The following is a 22,943-nucleotide window of genomic DNA, read 5'->3' on the forward strand; positions in this document are numbered from 1 at the left end:
CCAAAAGATGAAAGTCTCTGTCCAGGGAGTTCACAGGTAGAACTTCCCTTTTGGGGGCTGAGGGGCAGGCAGAGGAAGGGAGACAATTCTTGCTTCCTTTAACGTTGCTCTTGGTTCCAGAAAACAAGATCTTGTAAGATGCTGACTTTATAATTAGCCAATTTTAGCTGTGCTAATTTCCATCATACAGGAGAACTTGAGCAGAACACAGAAGTTGCATTTAACTGCCTCTGAATTCTATTCCAAGCCAAGATCTGTGAGCAGCTGCAAAAAAAAGCAACTGCTGTGACAAAACAGAACCAAAAAAGACAGTGTACAAAGGACTCTCAGGCACAAAACCTTAAGTATATTATGGCCAAACCAAAGCCTGAATGCCAGACATGTTCCCCCACCTGCTGTAGTTGTGCATGAGATGCACACAAATATTGCATAAGATGAAAAACTTACACACTCCAAGGAAACTCCAGTAGTGGAGGGGAAGTAGTTCCTGAGGGTAAGAGATAACTGGGATGGCACTGATTGGGATTTTGTTTGTAGCATTAATTAACAAGTTATTTCTATTTAGAAAAAAAAATTAGTAATGCCATATTGCCAAATAGCTCAAAATATAATTAACTGTAACTCAACATACAATTAGCATAACTCAACGTATAATTGTCTTACTAGACAATCTACAGCTCAGTACTCCCATTTAAACCACATCATCTAGTGTCAGCTTACCTGAGGTTTTCCTTTAAGTAGAACAATCACGTACTGCAGTTGTTTTATGCTATTTGTGTCACAGCAACAATAAACAAAGATAACTTTCACCATTTGCATAAAAAAAATAGGTTGTCTTCTAACATTTTGTAGCAGGAAAAGCAGGATTTCTTCAACACAGCAGCATTTAAGTTCAAATCAAGAAGAGTAAGAACTACTTCATGGATATACATTTGCTTCCAGTAATGTCATGGAATATCTTAAGAGATAACAGGAAAGATATTCTCTTATGGAGACTCAATAACCAACTGAAGAATTTGGATGCAAATTCCTGAGATTAATGGTGATACAATTAACTTGTATGACACATGGATCTCTGATTATTTTGTTCAACACCAGCAGCAGCAGCCACCAGGCTGTGCCTAAACCTCCCTGTGTAGAAATGGTCTGATGATGAGTTAGTTCCACACTGGAAAGGGAGAAGCCAGAAGTGGTCATTTAAAGTGACTTTCCCACCTCTTCAGTCACTTTGCTGTGACTCAGTTTTACAGTTCAGTGTTGGTTGAGGGGAGTGATGAGCTAAAGCCACTCCCACTCACAGCTCACACAACCCCAGGGCATCACTTCTGACCTGGCACAACTGTGACCAAGCCAGTGGGTTGGCAAGATTGTTCCCCAGTGAATTGTTTTTCCCTGATGGATTTAAAAGGAGAAGTCCTACAGAACTTTCACCTTAACTAAGAACCTTCTACCTAGACAGTGGCTAATCCATTCACCAGAGGGAGCTTAAACTGCAGTATGACTGAAAGGAATTACTCACATTTCCATATAAATGCTCAAAATAAAAATAAAAAAAAAAAATCAATGGAATAAGCTTAAAAGCTCTCCTCAAAATTATTTTGCAGGACCTTCAGAACATTACAAAACTGTGTCCTAAAAGCATGACAACACACAGCACCTGCATTATACTTTCTTAGCATTTATTGATTTTTTTAAACAATTTCTACAAAAGACCTTGCCTTTCATTTAAAAAGTAGATATGTGTTTCTTCTCAAATGCAATACAGACTACATTTTATAAAGAAAGAGAAATAAACCTTTATTTAATTATTAGTACAAATACAAGAAGTCAGAGTTTCAAGTGAATACTGACCAACAAAACACACAAAAAGATTCAGTTCACCTTTGCCATCAGGTCAGCCTGAAAGTTGAAAAGGTACATCATTAGGAGGAAAAAATATTAAGAATTCTGAATCCAGGAAGAAATTCAGGAGAACCTGACTTAGCCAAGTTCTCCATCAACAACACTGTCCAGTCTGTCTTGCTCAGGGTTGCCCCTGTCCTGCCATACAATAAAACCAGTGCAGCAAGTGCTTCTCCTCCACAACAGCACATTTAGAGACTTCACCAAGAGTCAGGACAAGGCAACACTTGAGGTCCCAGTGAAGGGAACTCCACCAGTGCCCTCTGGGAAGTTATCAAAGTGCAGCTCTCATTAACCCCCTCATACTCTTCAGAACACAAGGCAGATCAATACCCAAGTCAGGAATCTGTACACTGAGCTGTGACAAGTTTACTCAGTATTTCCTGCTGAAGCAGGACTCCAAATTGTCCAGGTGCCTTCCAGAAGTGTAAGTTCTATTGCTGAGCACACTGTGTTTCAGGGGTTTTCTTGGAAGGTACATACAAGGTTGTGTATTTTGTCTTTTTTGTTTTCTTCTCCGCCGTGATTTTATTTTCTTTCTTATCTTCTTCTGTAGATTCAGATCTGGATTCAGCTGTTAACCTACAGGCAAAGCAACCATTCTAAATACACATTTAGTTTATATAAACCAGGACAAAAGTAAGAGTTTTAGGCAGAGTCAAGAAGCCAACTGGCATATAAGACCATCCATAGGCAAAGACAGAGCAAGCAGGGTTTAAGGAGAAAATGAGACTGAAACAGAGCATTTTTAATATCAGTCCTAATCACATTTCATCACTTAAAGCCTCCCCCCCACCACATCTGTTGAAATGTTGGGTGAAAAAGCTTCCTGAGTGTGTTTTCTGGTTGGGATCAGCCTTCAAAAACACCAGTGACTGTGCCATGCACCCAGAGGAGATTAAATCCCCCAAAATACAACTCCAAGTCCCAGCAACATAATACAAATATGCTGAAGCCAAGCTTCCTTCTTCTACACCACCAAAAAGACTACCCTTAGAGGACTCCACTAGTTTCCACCTAGCTCTGTACTACTAATGTCTTTATTTTAATGCCTGAATATCTTAGGTTGCTGCAGGAAAATTTATTTTCAGGCTCTAAATTGCATCATTTGCCCACTGACATGTTTCAATGCTGCTGTGAATGTAAATGGGGGCACAACTGCCTCAATGTTGGTAAAGAGATAAGTAATTCTGAAATCAAAACATTGTCTTCAGATGTCTAAATCTCATTTTTAACTTAATTAACATGCAAACATGCCAACAGAACAATTGATAAATAATGGTATTTTATCCAATCAAATCACCCACAGTCAGTTGACTGTTCCACATAATTTTTGTTGTGAAAATAATCACGAAAAATGAAGTTCCAAATTAAACATGGCTTTATATACCAACACAAATCTGTGCTCCCTCATCACCACATACATTAAAGCAATTCTCTAGTGACCTTGTGGATTTCTAGTTGTCTCAAGAGCAACCACAGCCCCGACAGCTGATTTCAATGATGGTTTTCCAAACAAAAAGAGTTGCTACCCAGTTGTTAGAGATTTATTTGCAATACAGACCTGCAGCTCAACATGAAGACTGTGAAAGGAGCTGTAACAAAACAGTGTGGGGAAATTCAGCTACAGATTCCAACTAAAAGCAAACTATTATGCATTGCAAGCAATATTATTCCCTATAAGCACTGTCTCACACTATAACAAGAAATGGGTTTTGCTGTGCCCCTGCCCTGGGTCAGTGTTTGCTCCACCAGGTCATTCTCATGGCTGACAACCTTCTGTTTGTGGTCACCTTCCCCCAGGCTGCCCCATATTTTTTTCCTCCCTGTGTAATTCCCAGTAATGATTCTGTGGTTTGCACTTCACCTGCAGTGCAGTCTTTGTCTCCCAGGGAGCAGGGATTAGGGATGGGCAGTTCTGTCCATCTGCTCCTGTGGCAGATTCCCTTCCTTTGTCCCTCCACTATTCTGCTTTAAAACAACCTCTGCCCAAGGGCACCAAACCCACTACTCTAACAGCCAAAATTGCCACCCAGGATTGCCTAAAAAAATACAGAGAGGACTCAAACAAACCAAAAGACCAAATAAAACCAAATTCACTTTAGTTACGTTCCAAAGCAACACCACAGGATTTATACAAAATCCTGCCCCCTTTTACAGCATTAGGCAATTCTGTCAGTGTATGATGTAACAACTCTGGCAATCAATTCACTCTGTGCCTCTTGTGAGGAGGACATGGAAGCCAAGAATGAAGCTGAGCCTGGGAGGAAGGGCTGGGCCACAGGGGGGAGACAGTTTTCTTTCTCTCTCATTGTCCCACTGCTTTTAATTGGCCAGTTAACCTTCCCCAAGTCTGGTTTGCCCAGGATCAGTTGATCCCTGTCAGCTTTATCTCTCCCCACAAGCTTTTTTCATCTAATGTTCTCCTTTGGCCTGTGGAAGAGAGGGAGTGAAAGCAGCTGGGTGGGAGTGTGGGACCCACCACAGCCCTCAGCCCATCCCTTGGAGCACCACAGTGGATCACCAAGTGTCAGCACAGGGAAAGGGATGGATCAGAAAGAACAGGCACCAGTTAAACACTTCCACCTTCAAAAAGACCAAGCTATGACATGATTCTATCAAGCTGTGACTGGGCAGACTCCAAAACTGAGTTATAACTGGAGCTCTACCCATTTAAGGCAGATGAACTGTCTCATCAGGTGAAGCTCTGCTTGCCTAAAACCCCAAAGAGATTATTAGTATCCAGATCTCCTGCTGGGCCAAATGGCTGCAGGCATGTGAAGTAGATTTGGTCTATGTAATCCAACTAAATAATTTAAGGGAGCAAATAGGCTCTTAGGCACACAAGCTCTTCTTTAGATCAAACCAAAGCAAACAACTTCAAATCTAAATGCAAACTAAGTTGTGCAGCAAGGGCTGGAATTTGCTGTTTCAGTTTCAGAAGGGAAGAAAAGCATTTCAATACAGAAATGTATCTTTTTATTGACCAGATGGCCCAACAAAAGATACCACTGCACACAGCCTTTGCAGTGCCTGAATTTCAGCAGCAACTGATAATTAATAATAATCACTTGAATATTTAAACCTTTAGTCTCAACACTCTCATACCACAACCAGATCAGTCCCATCACCTAATAAGTTACTCCAATGTGTACTTTAGATTCTGAAAGGACACAGACATGTTGTGCAGACCCATGTGCTGACAGGCTGAAGTGATGTACCTGTACCTTGCTAAATCACCTTAGCAAGAAAGTGTCTACAAACAAGGGAGTTTGTCACCCACACAGGTACACACAGATCACTCCTGACCACTTCACCACCTCCTGAGCCGAGGTGACAAAGCTTCCCAGACCCCACTTTCCAGAAATGAGGTATGCAGCCTGTAACCCAGTTATAGTGGTTCTTTTCAGTGCCACATTTCATGCACCAATAATGACAGAGCTAATTACTGCACAGAAACTATTCCAGTCACAAAACCAACCCCCAGAGGCCATGACAGCCTTTTCAGCTGGAGCATCACATTTTATTTAACACAAGTTCAAACACTGAATATTTAGCATTATTTTTACCATCCACCATTATTTTTACCATCCACCATTATTTTTCCCCCCAAAGTCTCCATTTTCAGGTCCACACTCAAGGTGCCAATAGATTTTGTGCCTAGGGTTTGGCCATATCCATCTCAGAACAGTCCAGAGATTCCTTTAGTCTTTAGAAATCCAATCTCTCAAATACTGAGACTTGATCATGACTTCCTATTCCATAATAAATCATTGCAGATCAGGGTTAAGTAAACCCTCAGTGTCATATTAAGAGCATCATGACTTGGGGCTTTAGTAGTTCATTAATACCATCAGAAACAGAACTTCCTGCCTGGATTTGCCCTTACCAGGCTCATACCATCATTGAAAACAGCTTACATGGAGTTTTGTGACAGTCTTTTAATTGTGTTGGTGGTTTTTATTTTTTAAAAGTGATTGATTTATGTTTTGTTCCTTATTTGAACCAACAAGCAATAGGTGCAAGATTAGAAACCTCCCTCTGAGCTACGGCTTCATCTTCCCCTTCCACTTTTTCTATGCACTCTGCTTTCAAACATCAACTTCATAAATAATTTCCACTCACACCCTCTCCATGATTACTCAAATAATCACCCCCTCTCCAGTAAGTTCAGTCCTTCACTTCACATAAACTGTTTCCAACAACTTCCTGTCGGCAGACACTGTACCTCCCTTTCCTAAAAGGAATGTGAGGAGATAAGTGAAATGTTTCCTACCAGGTTCCATGCTACCTGTTCCTGCATGTGTAGAGACACTGTCAAAACACACCACACCACCACTCAGTTATCCCATCTTTCCTCTCCACTTTCACCACCCACATCTGACCTCCCTGATCTTCCCTCCTCACTAACAGTCCCTGCCCATTTTGACACAGCTGCTCAAACAGCTGCTCCTGCCATATTTTTTCCAGGCTGTTTCAGAAGATTGCAACCTTTGGCTGCTTTAAGTCTGTTAATCACACCCATGCAACCTTGACTAATTGATCTAAGAGTCAAAGGATCAATCCAATTACTTCTGAATGCCATTAGCTCTGGCTACACTGTGCAGGTTTCCATGGGTTAGGCCTTCCTCCATCTTCAGAAATGCTGTCATTTTAGACTCACTAAGTTATTTCTTCTAGCAGACATCAGCAAGCTGCAAGCTCAAAGCATCTAGACAAGCCCAGACTTTTTTTCTCCTCCCAAACAAATGTGTTTACAAAGATTATGAACAGAATACAAAAAGCATTCACTGAAAAAGTAGAAAATAGAAATCAGCATTCCTTTAACCAAGATAAAAAAGTTGGAGATAATGACTATTCTCAGTTACTTTACAATCTAGCAAAAACTTCTCAGTTCAGGGCAAAAATGTGATGTTAATTTGGCAGTTGTCTTTCCAGCTATCATGCATCCAGATTATGCAAGTCATTTGTCTGACAACACAAACAGCTGATTAATTCTCTGTGATCTTGTACGATGTGAGTTTTGTTAACGCCACTCAGGTTAAGAATGACTTTAAATAATTTTTAGGCTTTTAGCTAAATCTGCAAGTTGATGAGGGCTGAAATTAGGTATCAAACTGAAGCATGACACCTATTGCCTTTATTACCTTGAGGTGTTAACAGGGTTTGAAGGGACCAAAAAAACAAGAAGTCTCTGAGGTTGGAGCAAACCGAGCGAGCTGTCACGCTACCTGTCTTCAAGTAATGGCAAGGTTACTTTAGTTACAGTTTCAAGAGTCTTTTTTATTAGTCACCACTTTAGTCCTCCTAAAAGGTATTGAGAGGTTCAATGTAGGCAGCTGGAGCTGAGGAATGACCCGGCATGCAACACTGAGGAAATAGATAAAGAATTGGATAGCAAAGTTCATGCAGCGAAAGAAAAGAGATGCAGGTCTGTGCTGATTGCCTTGAGCAGAGACAGAAGCTGACACTGACCTGAGGGCAGCTGAAGTCAAGGAATTATTTCCACTTCTGCTGTTTGAAGAAAAGGCCTCGTGGTTGTCTTCTTGAAATTTAACTCTTTTCTCCCTTTCAGGTTCCACTGTGTTCCTCTTTGCTTGCAGAGTTGTGTGGAATGGGGATGCTGGGAAAGCCTGTCTTAGTTGAGAAGCACCACTTTGCTCCAAGTACTTGGCAGTTATCTTTTTTCCTTCCTTACTTGGCAACTGAGTGAGAGCACCTTCTCTTACTGGAGTACTTTTGCTGTCCAAGTATTCACAAGTAGTGTCCACTGGAATCCTCTCCCTCTTCTTTTTAACTTTAGAGCCTCTAGGTAATTCTAAGGAGAAAAAGGAATATACTTTTTGTACAGAAGCAAAGCTGGAGTTAATCTGTCCACCAACATGTTCATAATAGAACTAAAAAAAACATTTCACATGACTAAAGACCATGCAATAGTTTTTAACAGACAACTTAGATCCCTTAAAGAATGTCCCTTCATATAGTCTAATAAGCCCAACAGAAGCCAGCTTGAAAAAAGAGATATCATCCACTCTACCTTTTCACCAAGACCTTTAATTAAATGCTCTGAACTACAGGCTGTGAGGTAAGCTTTCACAACCAGGATCTGAAAGTCAAATCCTTTGGGTATGGAGAAGTACAAAACTAACTCACCCCATGCATAGAATCCCAAAGTGGTTTGGTCTGGGAGGGACCTTAAAGCTCATCTTGTTCCACGCTCTGCCATGGGCAGGGACACCTTCCACTAGCCCAGGTTACTCTGAGCCCTGTCCAACCTGGCCTTGGACACTTCCAGGGATGGGGCAGCCACAGCTTCTCTGGGCAACCTGTGCCAGGGCCTCCCCACCCTCCCAGGGAAGAATTTCTTCCTAACGTCTGATCTAAACCTGCCCTTTTTCAGCTTAAATAGAATCATCTTCCTCCACAGTCTCCAGCTCCCTTATTTTGCACACACTCAGCTATCAGCTGTTTTTCAGGAGGGCCTCTGTTGTCAAAATTTAAGCCATATTAACTTGAGCTACTAAACAGTTTCTCCTCTAAATGCTTTGCACTTTATTACAAAGCTCCTGCCAGCTGCATTCAGAAAACTGAGGCTTCTCACCAACACAAAGATGCTGCCACTGTTACGAAAAGCACCTCCTGAGCATCTGTTCCCACCCACTTGACTGTGCTTGTCCAGCTGTACTCCATAAAGCCCCTGAACACTCATCTGTACCCTTTAGTCTTCTGAAGTCACTGTTAGGACACATTGAAGGGAGGTCCTTGAGCAAAGCAGGGCTTTTCTCTTTCAGTTCAGCAGGTTTTGGATCTGGTTATTATCAACAAGGCAGCCATTTAAAGTTTAGTCTACATCTGGAACTAAAGCAATGTCTTCCTGTCTGATGTCATCCCATTTGTGAAGGTGCAGAACATCACCTATTTACTTTCTCCCCCAAGTGGAAAAGTTGTATTTACCTTCAGGTTCATATTTCATTTTCAGCTCATCCAGCATAACTCTCAAGCTCATATTCTCACTCTGACACGTCTGCAACTGTCTCTCACTGGTAAAGAGCTTCCTTTCAAATTCCAGGACCCTTTGGCTCTCATACAGAGCTTTCATTTTTTGCAAGGAGAGTTCATTTTTCAGTGTTTCAGTTTCCTTGCTGGGGTGGGAGGAAAATTATCAAGTCAGACTTGGTTTGCTTGGTTGTTTTGTTTTGTTGTTTTTTTGTTGTTTTGTTTTTTTTTTAAGTAAAGCAGCAGGTGTAAAGTCAACTCAATACACAACAACTTCATGCCAAATTTGTATTTATACACTTGGATCTGAGGGCTTAAAAACAGTCAGAGGCCAAACACTATGAACTTGATAATTAATGAATATGGAATTCACTAGTCAAAGAACACAACTAGATAGTCCAATAAAGCATTTTAAGTGTTATTATCTGTCTCCTTTGATAAGGGAAATAAATATATACAGCCTATAGACTAAGAATCTCATACAGTCACCTTACAGATTAAGTTTTAATTTATTAAAGTTCTCAATTGTCCTGTATCTAGGAGCATGGAAGAAAGCAACAAGATACAATGGTTCTGCTGCTATCTTTTAAAACAGTAAATTGAACTCCAAACAGAAAACTCTCATTCCTATAATGAATTAGAAAATACAGCAAGGAGCATGTCTGTATATAAAGTCAGTGCATACAGACAGTAACAAAAAAGGGAGAATAAAAGCAAGTACCTCCAAGATAACCCTGCTACAACCAACTTCTAGGGCTCAGACTGTAAGTACTTACTTGGAGTTGTCAAGTTTAATTTTCAGTAAATCTGCATAGTACTCATCCTCAGAGTCACCTCCTTTTTTGCTACTCCCAGGTTTGGATTCTTCCATATTCTCATATAAAGTCTGATAAATAAAGAAATGTCAGGTTGTCAAGCAGTGACCTTTCAGAAGCACACTAGCTTGGTCCTTAAGTGACATTTTCCATGCCTTTCTATGGAGAAGCCTCATCATACAGGGATTTAAACACAGAAGATAACCCAGTTGCTCTGAGTACCTCCTCATTTGTTACAAATATCAAATAGCACTAAAACTGACAGTTCTCTCTCATTCACTGAAAAAAAATAAAAAAGTAAGTTATCTCAACTGCAGAAGGCTTTCAAATAGCACTGCACAACTTGCTTTATACTTGAAAATACAGGATATTTAGTTAACACACATGGGCTTTCTTCCACCATTTATTTCTAGGCTTCAGCAGCTGGACCCCAAAGGAATACAAGCCATGCTGATCAACAGTTAATCTCAAAATCAATTACATATTTCAGATGAGGGACTTAGCTGATAACAAAGATGCCATAAATGCATGTGACACTGGGTTTTTGTTGTGTGGTTTTTTTCTGAAGCAGCAGCAACCAGACTAAACAGTGTGTCCTACAGACCTCCCAGTCCTCTGTCAGTCACTGACTGCAGATCCTTTGGGTTGGTTACTGGAATCAAGTATTTGGTTTCCTGACACCACTTATTTATGGCCTAGAGACAGAAATAGAGATCAAGCTCATAAATGAGAAAACTGGTAAAACAATCAGGCTTCCTCAATTGCTTGCTAAAATGGGTTAAGCTTGGCTTTACACCACTTGGGTTAAATACAGAATAGAGGAGGCTATCCTGGAAAGCATAATCCTACTGCACAAGCTAATACACCCCAGTTTACACTCCAAAGCTGTGATAAGAAAGGGCCAAACGAGTCCAGAAGTGCAAGAATTAAAAGAGGCTGCTCTCTGTAAACACATAAACATCAGTAACATTACACTAGTGACCCAGGGGTCCTCATGTACTTCTCACTTGTCATAATACTGGCAAGATAGCACCAAGTTGCATAAGAAGACTGCAAAAAAATTGCTTTACAAGGATGATTAAACAATTCAGTTTTGTTAGAGAAGAGTAGGGTTCAACTGTAAAGTTAAGAAACATTAAGAAAATAAATGTCCAGGAAATTCAACAGAGCTGAGACTAAAAAGTGCCAAAGCCTAAGTACACACAGTAAAAGTGTGAAATGGCTACACCCTCCAAGAGAAAAATCAGATGTCACAGCTCAGTGAACTTTGACCAAGTAATAGGATTTGAATGCTACAAGTAACTAAGATATGAAGGTGCTACACACAGGAACCCACAAAAAAATTGTTTCTTCAACCCAGGTGTTGAATTTTCTGCTTCTTTGAACTTGAGGAGTAAATATTCCCCAACTGTAAAACACAACTGGGATCAAATAAAGGTATGAGTAGCTTTGAGACCCCTTTTCAAACAAGTTTTCATAATTCTTGTTCTCATGTTTTAGCTTCCACTTAGGATTTTGTACTTAGTTACAAACCACATACCTTAAATTTTTCTAGCTGCCTCACTTTCATCAGCAGATCTTCTATTTCCCCATTCTTTTGCTCCAACATGGCCTGTAAACGTTCCAGCTGATCAAATTCTGCCTGAGAGCCTTTCATCTGCAGCAGTGTAGCCATTTGCAGCTGGAAAAAAAAGGGGAGAAAAAATAAATCTTTACAACAAGTACTAGGATTAGTGACTGAAAGTCTCAGCCTCTTACCCAGAACTGTTCAGGTACTCAAGCCTTGTAATTCTAATTCTGAATATAGAAGTGCACTGGCTGCTTAAGCTCAGCCTTCGTAACAATCTTAGCAATTATCCCCATAGATTGACACTCAAAGTCCTCAGGAGAGCTGAAAACTTCCTGAACAGCTCAGTCCTGAGTGTCACACCCTCCTCTGTACTGACTAAAGAACCTGTAAATGCACTGTCAAGGACACACAACATTCCACATTCAAATCATAAACAGCCAGTCAGCTAGAACCCAACTACAGTTCAGGCTTATTTATCAGAACTAAAATTAATCTTGGAAACTTCTCACTTGGGAAAACCCACAAATTTCAATCCCTTTTTCCCCCCCACTTCTGATTCTGAGGTGTAACACCACCATGTTTGCCTTCTGCAATATTAACCCAAGAATTTCAGCTTTTTCTGCTCCTCCAGTGGAACACATCCTTTCAAGCACAAGAACATCCTCTGTCATTACAAAGGAGAAGTTTATCACAATTTTGCACTTAGAGCAAAATTTTCTGAGGGTGTTAATACATTAATGTCATGTTTACAAGGGTCTTAACATATTGAGTTACAAGGGATACATCAGACATTTAAACAACTGGGGAAACAACATGAAAACCAAGACATTAAAGACTTCACAGAGTGTTAATGGACACTGAGGCATTTTTATCAGTATAGTCACTATGGATAAGGTAACACTATTGGGACACTGGGAGAAATCACAGGGAGAGGATCAAAGGAAAAAATCAGACTACAGATTGAGGGAGAAAGTGAGAGGAAAGCATTTATCCTATGCAATCTCCTGTATCAGCTACAGGGTATTGATGCTTCTGTACACAAACTGGAGCTCCAGAAAGATTAAATTATCTCACAGCTTCTACAGAACATAAGGGAGGCAAAATTTTACCCCTCCCCAACACTGGCTGACTAAAACTACCCTTACAATGCCCAGTCACAGACATCTCATCTTCCCCCTTTGACTCAAAAGGCCTCTTGCTATCAGAATTACAAGTTGCAGTTGATCTACATAAAAACAAAGAACAGGGACATTAAGAAATTCAAAGGGATACTCTGGGCTGTGGTAGAACTTTCACAGGAGTGCTGTGGACATCCTGTTCAGGACTCAGATCTTCAGGAGTCACCAGCAAGTACCACACAGAGACATTCTGACAACTAAAGCTGCAGCAACAGTCACCTCCACTGCAGGAATCAGTTGTGAGGGGGGAGATAAGCACAGACTGAGTTTTAACACACAGCAGCACAGTGCAGACAGGAGGCTAACAGGGATCTAGGATGGCAGCTTAAGCAGAACAGCTGTCCTAACAAACTACTTATTTCCAGTGCTGATATCAGAAGAAATGTTATGAGTACAAATTGAAATTCCAAATCAAAGCATTAAGCAGTAGAACAGGGATACCAATTTGCCTCCATTTTTGGTGGAAGTCTTCAGTATTAGGCATGTTTCTTATACATTGAACCAGCAGGACTGACCTACCCTCATATTACAAGGAGAAAGTTTCTGACCAAACTGATCCCACCCAATGACTTTGCTCACTCAGATCTTTGCTGTATCTGTAGGTTTTTTGCCTTCTCCTTTAAGAATGTTGTTTCAACTATTTTCAACCTCCTCCACAAAAGCTGGGGAACACAAACCTGTACTTTCAGCACAACTTATGATCATCACTCTAGATTTTTAAGCACTCTCCTTCACAATCAAGTGAAAGGATTCACTTTAGCATTGGAAAAAACCCAGAAGACCACCATGAAAACAGTTGCCAGCTCTGCCATTATCTTGTAAGTCAGCTTCTGTCAACTACTCAACATTAAACAACAGGCTCCCATCCTATAACAGTGTAGGCTAAATTAAATAGGTATGGCAAAAGTTATGACTTATTCTTGCACCAAAAATAGGGAAAAGCAGAGAAAAAAAAGAGGGCAAAAAGAAGAAAGCAACCCTGAGGGCAAAAAAACCAGAAACCAAAACCCACAGTGTGATGGGAGTAAAAGCCTGTCCTTCTCTTGACATTCATTCCTGACAATGACAGTCAATGCACAAATATATGATTCATGTAGTACAAGAACTAGACAAGAAAAACAATTATCAAGGCAAACTGAATGGTAGTTTGACTGACAGGAGTTGAGTTTTACTTTTATCCATTCAACAGCTACTGCCAAAGGAAGCAAACATGGTGCCTTCAGTGCAACACAGAGGTCTAGGATAAAGCAGGAGCAGTAGTAGCAAAACAAAAATGCTGATTTACTGTAGAAGTCAAACAGCACAACATCATCTCACTTGTTTTTATTCCCATTTCCCTCCCCCCAGACCACTGTACCATATTTTAAAGGTAACAAATCCCCCAGGCTGTGCACTGGAGCAGTGCCCAAGGACACCTGGAGCATTACAGTAATGGTCATACCTTCATTCTCTGCAACTGTTCTCTAGTGAATGCATGCTGTTTTTGGAGGGACTGATATTTTACTTTCACACTGATCAGCTGCCGTTCCATTTCTGCCCTACGGTCCTCCACCTACAGAATATTGTGAACAGTTATTACTGGGAAGTTATAACACTTGTTCTCACTTGGGTGAGGAGTTTTACATGGACATGTTGCCTAGCAATGAGTGTTCAATCTGCAAATACTGCTTTTGCAGCAACAGTACTTGAAAATACAGGCTATTGATAATCCCCCTGTAATAGAAGTGCTATAGCTGCTGAAGTGCAACAGATTTTTCTTTTGTTCTTTTGATATCAAAATAAAGTAACATTTCATATGCTTCAGTGTTGCTGCAGAATAGTTTTGTTCATTGGCATCAGAACAGTTTAAAAGAAAATGAACTGTGCACCAAAATACCTCCCTATGCATTTAAGAGCAGCTCAACTCTTACTGCAAAACCAATTCAAAAACCCTCCCAGATGCTCAAACATCCTGACATTTTCAGCATGTTTGTAAGACACTTTTTATCAGCATCTTTTAGTATTTCACATACTTGTCTTGCACATTAAAGAAGGCTTTACCAGCTGAACAAAACTACTTAGAGTCAAGATCTGCACACAGAACAGTCATGAGCCCTCACTCACAACTTTTGACTTGATAGCCAGGTAACTTTAAGTGAGTTCATTAATTTTAGTAACTCCTTAACTTCAGAGAGCATAAAAATGATTTTCCATATGTCAGATCAACACTGAAGTCATATTTGAGGAATAGAGATATGTGCTGGCCAGATCAGGTACAAACACTCTAATATTTTCAATGCAATATAAGAAAGAAAACTTAAGTATTTTCTTCTCAGGCATCTATGGTATAATTGTACCTCAGCAAAGAGAGAATTGCCTTTACTTGTAGGGTCCAAAGACTGTTGCACTGCACGATCCAGCTGAACCTGAAGCTCCTGATTGGCTTCACGAGCTTTCTAGATTAAAGCAGAGAGGATATTAATCATTCAAGCATCTGATGCTCTGCATACATGAATTTAATCACAGTTTTAACTCTAATTTCCTATGCTTTAGCACAGATTGTATTGGACTGCAGTACTTTAATGTACATACAGTCCCAGTCACTAAGACAAGATAATTTTATTTCACTAAAAGGCTTAATATTCCACTGTTCTTCATGACAGGAACACAACTAAAAACCTTTGAGGGTTTGCTGTTTGTTGACTGGATTAATGGTATGGAGACCACAGGCCTTGCTGTGTTAGTCACAAAGCCTCTACCCTCCAACACAAGTTTTCCCAGAAACTTGAAATAAAAACTAGAATTGTGGCAGTGAGCTGTGGGAAGGTCACTAAGAGGCAGAACAGTGCTGGGCAGCTCTCCTTACACAGCCTGCCCCAAAACAACCCCAAGAGAGAGCATTTACCAACAGGCAACACCAAACACCATCAGCCAATATCCTTCTCTTTCCTCTCCCTCCTCAGAACTCCTCAAAACTCCAATTTCACCAAAAAGTTGGCACCACAACTTGTGCTACTTGGGGCTTATCTACCAAATTCATTTAAAATTAAGAGAATACCTCTAATGCATTACAGTAAGAAACAACTTCTTTTTCCCTCTCTTCCTTTTCTGCGTGCAGTCGCTCCAGCTGGTTCTGTAAGTTACTGTTGATGAGTTCTAGTTGTTCTTTACTGTACTGAAGCTCATTCAGCTTCTCTTCAACATTGGCCTAAAAAAAAAAACAAACCAGTATGAAATAAATAGTATTTAAAACAACTGGAAGAAAAGCAAGCCCAAGTGAGCCAGACATTTGTCAGTAGTAATTACCTTTAATACAAAATTATATTGAAGAAGAGAAGGTTTTAAAGTCTAGCTGTTATTTTTTGCTGTGCACGTTGTCTGAATATAAATCAATCCACACAACACATCTTATCATGAAATAAGTGCAAAGTCTGATCTTCAATTAGCCTACATTCCTAATGGTTCAGTGCTACTCACACACCTTCACACTTTCCAGTTCAGTGAGCTCTATCTGAAGGTTGAGCATTTCTGAGGACATGGTCTCGTGGACACGTTCAGACATCATGTGCAGTTCCTCTGATTTGGCAGCAATTATTTCCTTCTGATGCTCCACTTTGTGTCTCAGTTGTTTCTCTGAGAGTCGGGTTTCATCAAGTTCTGCTTTCAGGTTCTCCAACTTAAACAGTTGACGAGCAAGGAGTATCATTTTATAATAAATTCTTGAAAAGCACAATACTTCTGACTATTCCAATTACAGAAAATGTCTTAGAAACACAACTTTAAATAAACCTTTAAAGATAATTAAATGTGAAATGTAATCTAATTAACAACAGTGAAGATGTTTGTTAAAAATCAACCAAACTTCTACACATTGTAACTATTTATTATTTATTTTACTAGTTAAGAGTGCAATTATAAGTTAAATTTATAGTATCTAAAATGCTACTAACAACCTTTTAGCTACACATTAGTTGTCAAACCTTGTTTTTAAGGTCATTGATTTCTTGTCCAAAGGCTCTGGTCAGCTGTTCCTTCTGTGTTTCCAGTTGCATGTTCTGCTGCTGCTTGAGGGAATCACACTCAAAATGCAAGCTTTCCAACATCCGATTCTTGAGTTCAATTTCTCTCTGAAGAGTGTATTTCTCTTGTTCAAATTTCTGAAAGAAACAGCACATTAATAAATCTAAACATAATAGTACATTGATCCCTAAGCATTTATCAAAAAGTACAGACTCAGAACCAAGATATTTGTAGCTCATTCAATATTTTGTTGAAGGGAATACCCATGTTTAAAAAAAAAGAACAACTGCTCTAAAATTATGATTTATTATTGTGCAATATTCTCTTCTTCATAGAACTGTCCATGTCTTTGCACACAACATGAAACGTGTGGGGATCTTTTCTGCAAGTGTCACAAAGAAATTTAGCAAGAGTTTACAGGCACTTTCCACCACCATGGAACCCAATTATGTTAAAAGTTGTTACAGCCCATCAAGTGTTTCCCCCGCTGCAGAACAGCTGAGTGCAATGGTTTTTAAAGACAGCTGAATTGTCTGCTGTTGTGGAATAAATCCCATCAACCCTTCCAGACTGAAGAATGATTTTTTAAACAGCTCCCCTCTCTGCCTGATTGCATGTTTGTTAATTATAAAAGGCTTCCATTTTACTCTTCCATTCAGCCAGCAATTAAGGAGGAGGAAAAAAAATAAAAAGAGGAGAGTGTTGAAAGCAGAAATGGTAATAACAAAGCCAAACCAGTCTAAAAATGCAGGATAATTTCTTTCTTTTCAAAATAAATTAACTCTTAAAACAGAAACCAGAAGTAAAAAAAGGAACAGAGCAAAACTAAAAGCTGTCAGGTATCAGACTGATCTCTGTGGCCCAGACACAGCTTATCAAGGACAGGCTTAGCTCTCAAATACAACAGGAGAAGAGCTTTAACTCAAAGATAAAGGCAGTGCACAGGACAGATTTGGGAGTGCACTTGTGGCCACACCCCAGAATGACAAAATTCAAGCAGATTTTATCTGCACACTCGTACAGAAGAGCACAGAGATGTTTCTAAACAAAAGTTTTGAAAGAACTTACTTGTGTGCACAGGAACTGCTTTGGCTCTCAGATTGCAAAGAGGAGAGCCAGAAACTCCAGAGAATCTGCTGGGTAACCACAGTTCCCACACAAGATGTTATTCTACTGAGTGAAAGCACACAACTCCTTCCCTCTGCCCTTGGAATCTGAGTTCCTAATTGATCTGGTTCACACAAGCTCTTGGCTCCAGCTTCTGACCCAGGATTACAACCTGTGGGTGCAGCCTGACAGCACAGGGCTGTCAGCAGGAAAGGATGATCCTGCCCTGCCTTCCTTATCACTTGTGCTTTCAGCTGCCCCTCACACAAAGCTTTCCAATGGTAAACTAACCAAAATAAGCAATTCTGCTCTTTTAGAACAGCAGAGTGCTACAACCATCCAGCTGGTATGAAAAAACACACAGAAAACAAAAATTACACACATTTTGTCTCTACTCCAAGAGAAGGGATGGATGCACACCCAGAAGGAGGCTAAATGAAAACAAATGGTCCATATGAAACATGGGCTGGCTGAAAACAAACTTGAAAATTAAAGTCTTGATGAAAAGTGGAAGGGATTTTTCCTGATTGTAATTTTCTTGAACAATTAGTAAGAAGAAAACAGGTCAACTAAATAATACCTCTGTATTTCAGCACTGTACTACTCTTTTTTCTGAGCTGCAAAGAAATGTCCTAATAAGTTCAGGACCTCTGGGTATGTGAAAAATGTGAAAGCTTCACTACAGAAGAAATCAATTTTACAGTCTTGCTGCTCACATTCTTCTCACAGCTTTAAATGATGGAAAGCTTATAGGGAGAGCACACATGAATGAATTGCTGAACAGAGGCAGAACACATGCTCTGAAACAAATTCACTGTAGCATTTAGCATTCATTTTACATTAAAGGCAATTAGTCCTGCATGGTACAGAACACTTGATGCATAATTAGCTATGAAACCCTGTCCCAGTTAGATACAATTATGCTCAATGTCTTAAAGCAGAGGAGAAAAAAAGCTCTTTACACAAGTTCTTAGAGGTTTATTAAAATTAATGGAGACTCCAAAAGGCATTTAAAACACCTGTGCCTGCAGAAAATAGTTAAAATAAAACAAAGTTGAGTTTTGAACAGTCATCACCTCAGTCTTCTCAGTCAGTTCACGGCGTGTTTGATCCAGCTGATTTTGGACTTCACTTTGGGACTCCAGTAAATGCAAACCATATTCTGCTGCCTTTCTTCTCTCATTCTCTGCCTCCTTGAGTTGCTGTTTAAGACTTAAAATGGTGTCTGCCTCCATTTTCCTTCCTTCTGTCACTTCAACACTGCAAAGACAAAATTGTTAAAAAAATACCTTGCATAAGTTACAGTAAGTTACTGGATTTCCTTTCTTCACCAGGATACAAGGATATATTTTTTGCATTAAGACAAAAAAAAAAAAAAGGCAACAAAAACCAAGACAGCTCACAAACAAACAGATCTACAAACAATAATAATAGCTATTTCTTCATGAATTTGGTTAGTGTCTTACTCTTTATTACATCTTAACTAACAGCAGGCAGCAAAAGCACTCCTGCATACCTGGTTTCCTCACCCCCCAGAGCCAGAATTAACCTGGTACAGAGCTCTCTTGCCAAGGACAAGAGTGGGCCAGGGAATAATCTTATAAAAACACTTATGCACATGGCTGGCAATATTTTCTTTGTATGACAAATCAAGCCCCACCAAGTACAGGATCACTTGTGTACACAAATAACACTTAAGATTCACGTGGGCAGCTGTATTAGCAGGCCAGTTTACTCCTAATAACATTAGGTGGGATATAGACACAGATAAGAGCAGTTCAAGGGAAGAGGCAAAAATAGAAATGCTGTTAAAATGTCTGGAATTTTAATATAGCATTTATTTAAGTGCTTGATGGAGTCTTTCATTACTGTTTATTACTTTAAAATTTATTAACTATTTCTTTGTTAATAAGCATCTCCTTGGCACATGTTTCAGAAAGTTCATCCATCTGTCACTTCAGAGTGTAAAAGACACAAGGTGAATTTTGCAAAAAGTTGGTCAAAGTAAATCCATCAAACCAAATATTAAAAAAAAAAAAATAATGAAATTCAAGTCAAATTAACACTGTAAGTTGGTGGGACTGCTTGCTCTCAAATCTACTAAATCAGCATGCTGCCAAAAAATCCTATTAAGAGAGAAAATGCTAAGCAACTTGGGTTTCTGAACAACATATGCCAAGAGTTTGCTCAGAAAGCAGGGGGTACCAATGACAGACAAACACAAAAAAAAAAATCTGCAGTTGATTTTTCAAAGCCAGGGTTCATAATTGCTATATAAATTGAGGATTAAATTCTTTATTGAAGATCTAACTCTTTGTTTTCCCATAAGCAATTTATTTGTTGCCATTTCTTATTGGCACATTTATTATTCTTCACTTTTTTTTTTTGCTAATTTTTATTCAACATGGAAAACTCCTTGTGGAGTTACCCAGCTCCCACTAAAAGAAAAAAAATAGTGGAGGCATAGTCTGAGGCACGAGACACAAGTTATTAAATTCTGGTTTTTGCATTTTCTTCTCCTTTCTTGTATCTATCCAGGTTTAACACATACCAAGACCCTTTATCCAGCCATGCTCTGAAATTTCACTTTTTCACATCTAACCACTGCAATGCCTGAAATCCTAGTTTTGCACACTTATGCCAGAGAAAGACAGGAATTTTGCAAACCTGTAACTAAGAATCAACAATATTACACTTCTGCAAGGACAGACAGACCATGTACAATTTAATAATTAAATGTTTAAGGTAGGATGTAGCAATACAAGTGTATAGGCAACCACTCCTGGCATCTATTTCCATTGAAGAGAATTAATGAATCCTTGCTCACTTACAGAAATAGAATTTTTAAAATAGCTTTATCTTCTGATCAGATAGCAGCATAGAGGCAACAGAGCTATTTGACTGCTCTTAGCTTACTAAATTAAATGAATAACATGTTTAACTCACCTTCAGAAGTCCATTGTAGTCTTTCTTGATTTTATTCTTGCACTCCACCTTTAAAAGAAAATAAAAGCAACAGTTGTCTAGAGCAGCTGAGTCTGAACTGCCACCACAGCAGAGTCCTTCAGAGCAGTCCCTGGTCAGAACATGCCTAACCCTGGGGCTGCCTCATGAACATGCAGATCACAACCTAAAACCCCATATAAATGCAAATCTTATTCAAATCTCACTTAGGCAGCTGGCAGACAGTTTAGAAACAGCCAGATCAGGCAGTGCTGCCAAAGGAGGGATGCTCTGCAAGTGGCCTGTGGGGCAAGTAAACAGGCTACACCCTGGTCACCTACTTCTGGAACACATGGAATTTTTAAGGGCTGTTCAGGGATTTTTGTCTCACTCCATCCTAATTCTTTAGTCTCTTTTGCATTTCCCCTCCAGTTTCACGTAGAAGACCTTTGAGCTCTTAATATATAAATTACTGCATAATATATATATAAAAAAAAATATTATTTTTTTTTAATTTTATAGTTGAAGTATAGAGGAAAAGACAAATAGCTCTCCTACTCACACATTCTTTGCTTACTATTAGGGAAAAAAGCAAGTGTGCTTTTTGGAGCACAGACACTCTCAACATTCCATTGTCAATTCCAGATGCAGCTAATCTAATTCCTAGTTTTGTTCATAAAGCTGTGTTGTTGTATAGGAAATAATTGCCTGCAATTTAATATTGTACATGAGGCTAAGTAAATTGCCCTGAAAACACTTTAAGAGTATTTAAATAGGCAGCAAGGTGAGCAGGCAGGAGGCAAAATAAGGGCAGAATAAATGGAGAGCGATTTCAAAGAGTTGCAAGAGAGTTCCTCACTTTTGGCTAATTAACACATTTTATGACAGATTCTGGGCTGAGGGCTGCACACCTCAATTATTCAACCATTCAAGCACTCATTAATAAAAACAATAAGGTAGGAGATAAAAAGGCAGTTTTCTGGCAGGCAGACTTTCTTCTCCTGCTCTCTAACAGTTCTGGTTAATCTGCTATTCCCGAGGGTCACGTGTAACAGCTGCCTGTGTTCTGATCCTTCCAGGAGCACCTGCACAGTTTTCTGAGCGCTGACATAATTAGCAAGCTGGTTTCTCTCCCTTATCCCAGCTATTCCCCTGACAATTCCATTGTTACTCACACAAGCCCATCCTTCACCTACCACACCACACACACTCAAGCTGAACATTTTCAGGGTTAATCACCTTCCACAAAAAAACACTTTTCTGGGCTAGTGAGTAATACAGAGACTACCTGTACACAGAATATAGCATATTATACCCTATATTATATACCACAGATATATTCCATCCCATATTATATACCACGGATATATTCCATCCCATATTATATACTATAGATATATTAAATCCTATAGGACATGCTAGATATGTATATATTATATGCCATATCACATGCTATAAATGTGTATCCATATCTATTTACACATAGGTATATATCTATAAAACGCAGAAATAATACACTACAGCCTCATCTTTCAGTCCCCACAAAGCCCCGGGCAGGCCAGCAGCTGGCTCTGGGAGCACTTTGTGTAATTAGTGCCATGTCCCCTCTGCTCTCTCGTTCCGGACCCATTCCTCACCCGGTAATGCCCTAACGGACACCGAGGGCAGGCGCCCCCCGCTCCACCGGGGGCCGTAGGGCAGCAAACCACCCTCCCCGCCCCAAGGGACAGGGGTGGGCACCAGCAGCACGACCGAGGCAGCCCCAGAGAGATAGAGCCAGCCCCCCTCCTGCCCGCTCCCCCCTCACCGCCCTCACTGTTCACCGGCGCCGCTCCCACCGTTCAAATCGCCCCCGCGCCACCGCCCCTCAGCCAAGTCTCGCGAGAGCTGGCCCCGCCCAGCACCGCCCCGGCCCGCGCATGCGCGGGCGGGACCCGGGAGGGGTGTTTGCGTGAGGGGTTTTGTGCCGGGGAATTCCGGAGTTGTCCCTGTAGGGACCGTGTTGGTGCCTTCGCAGGGCCTTGGCCGCCTTGTTTATTGTTGTTAAATGGCAGAGTGTTGTCCCGAACGCGAGCTCGCAGCGCCGATTCACACACCGAACCGAGGGGTTTCTGTATGTTGTTCTAGTCTGCGCAAAGCAAAGGCTGGCTCAACGATGATCAAATCTTTACACTATTTACGCGCTTCAACAGAGGCATCAGCATTCCTTGATTACAAATTCCATTTCATGAGTACCCAAGCCCATATTCGCTAGTTATATCTCTCTTGTCTTAGCCCACAGGTGCAGTTCTCTGCGTTTCAGTCAGTTCTGTTCTGAGCAGGTGGTCAGTGGGTGGATGGTCCTGATCTCCCACTGCCAGAATTCCTTCCCCTGCTTACTGCTCAGTCCTGCTGACTTAGAATCGTAGAATCATAGAATCAGCTGGGTTGGAA

The 22,943-nt window shown here is 40.3% G+C and overlaps 1 protein-coding gene across 6 annotated transcripts; it reads right to left on the reverse strand.

The window, feature by feature from the left end:
• Positions 1–1,776: 1,776 nt before the first annotated feature.
• Positions 1,777–22,347, reverse strand: SPDL1 (spindle apparatus coiled-coil protein 1). 6 transcript variants are annotated; one of them, XM_027643617.1, is made up of 14 exons: positions 22,318–22,345; positions 21,686–21,798; positions 20,514–20,561; positions 18,644–18,827; positions 16,421–16,597; positions 15,922–16,116; positions 15,499–15,648; positions 14,798–14,896; positions 13,903–14,013; positions 11,254–11,394; positions 9,675–9,784; positions 8,857–9,044; positions 7,378–7,720; positions 1,777–2,484 (listed from the first exon to the last, which is right to left on the reverse strand). In XM_027643617.1, exons 4-14 carry the CDS (start codon positions 18,800–18,802, stop codon positions 2,337–2,339), a joined length of 1,821 nt encoding a protein of 606 aa, XP_027499418.1. In that variant the 5' UTR covers positions 18,803–18,827; positions 20,514–20,561; positions 21,686–21,798; positions 22,318–22,345; the 3' UTR covers positions 1,777–2,336. The 6 variants fall into 6 exon arrangements, with proteins under 6 accessions (XP_027499418.1, XP_027499414.1, XP_027499413.1 ...); XM_027643613.1 differs by lacking the exon at positions 1,777–2,484 and having other exon boundaries at positions 7,165–7,720; positions 22,318–22,347; XM_027643612.1 differs by lacking the exon at positions 1,777–2,484 and having other exon boundaries at positions 7,173–7,720; positions 22,327–22,343.
• Between the last annotated feature and the right edge of the window lie 596 nt (positions 22,348–22,943).

The sequence above is a fragment of the Corapipo altera genome, unplaced genomic scaffold, assembly GCF_003945725.1.
Source record: "Corapipo altera isolate COAL_440 unplaced genomic scaffold, ASM394572v1 75, whole genome shotgun sequence".
Taxonomy (NCBI): Eukaryota; Metazoa; Chordata; class Aves; order Passeriformes; family Pipridae; genus Corapipo; species Corapipo altera.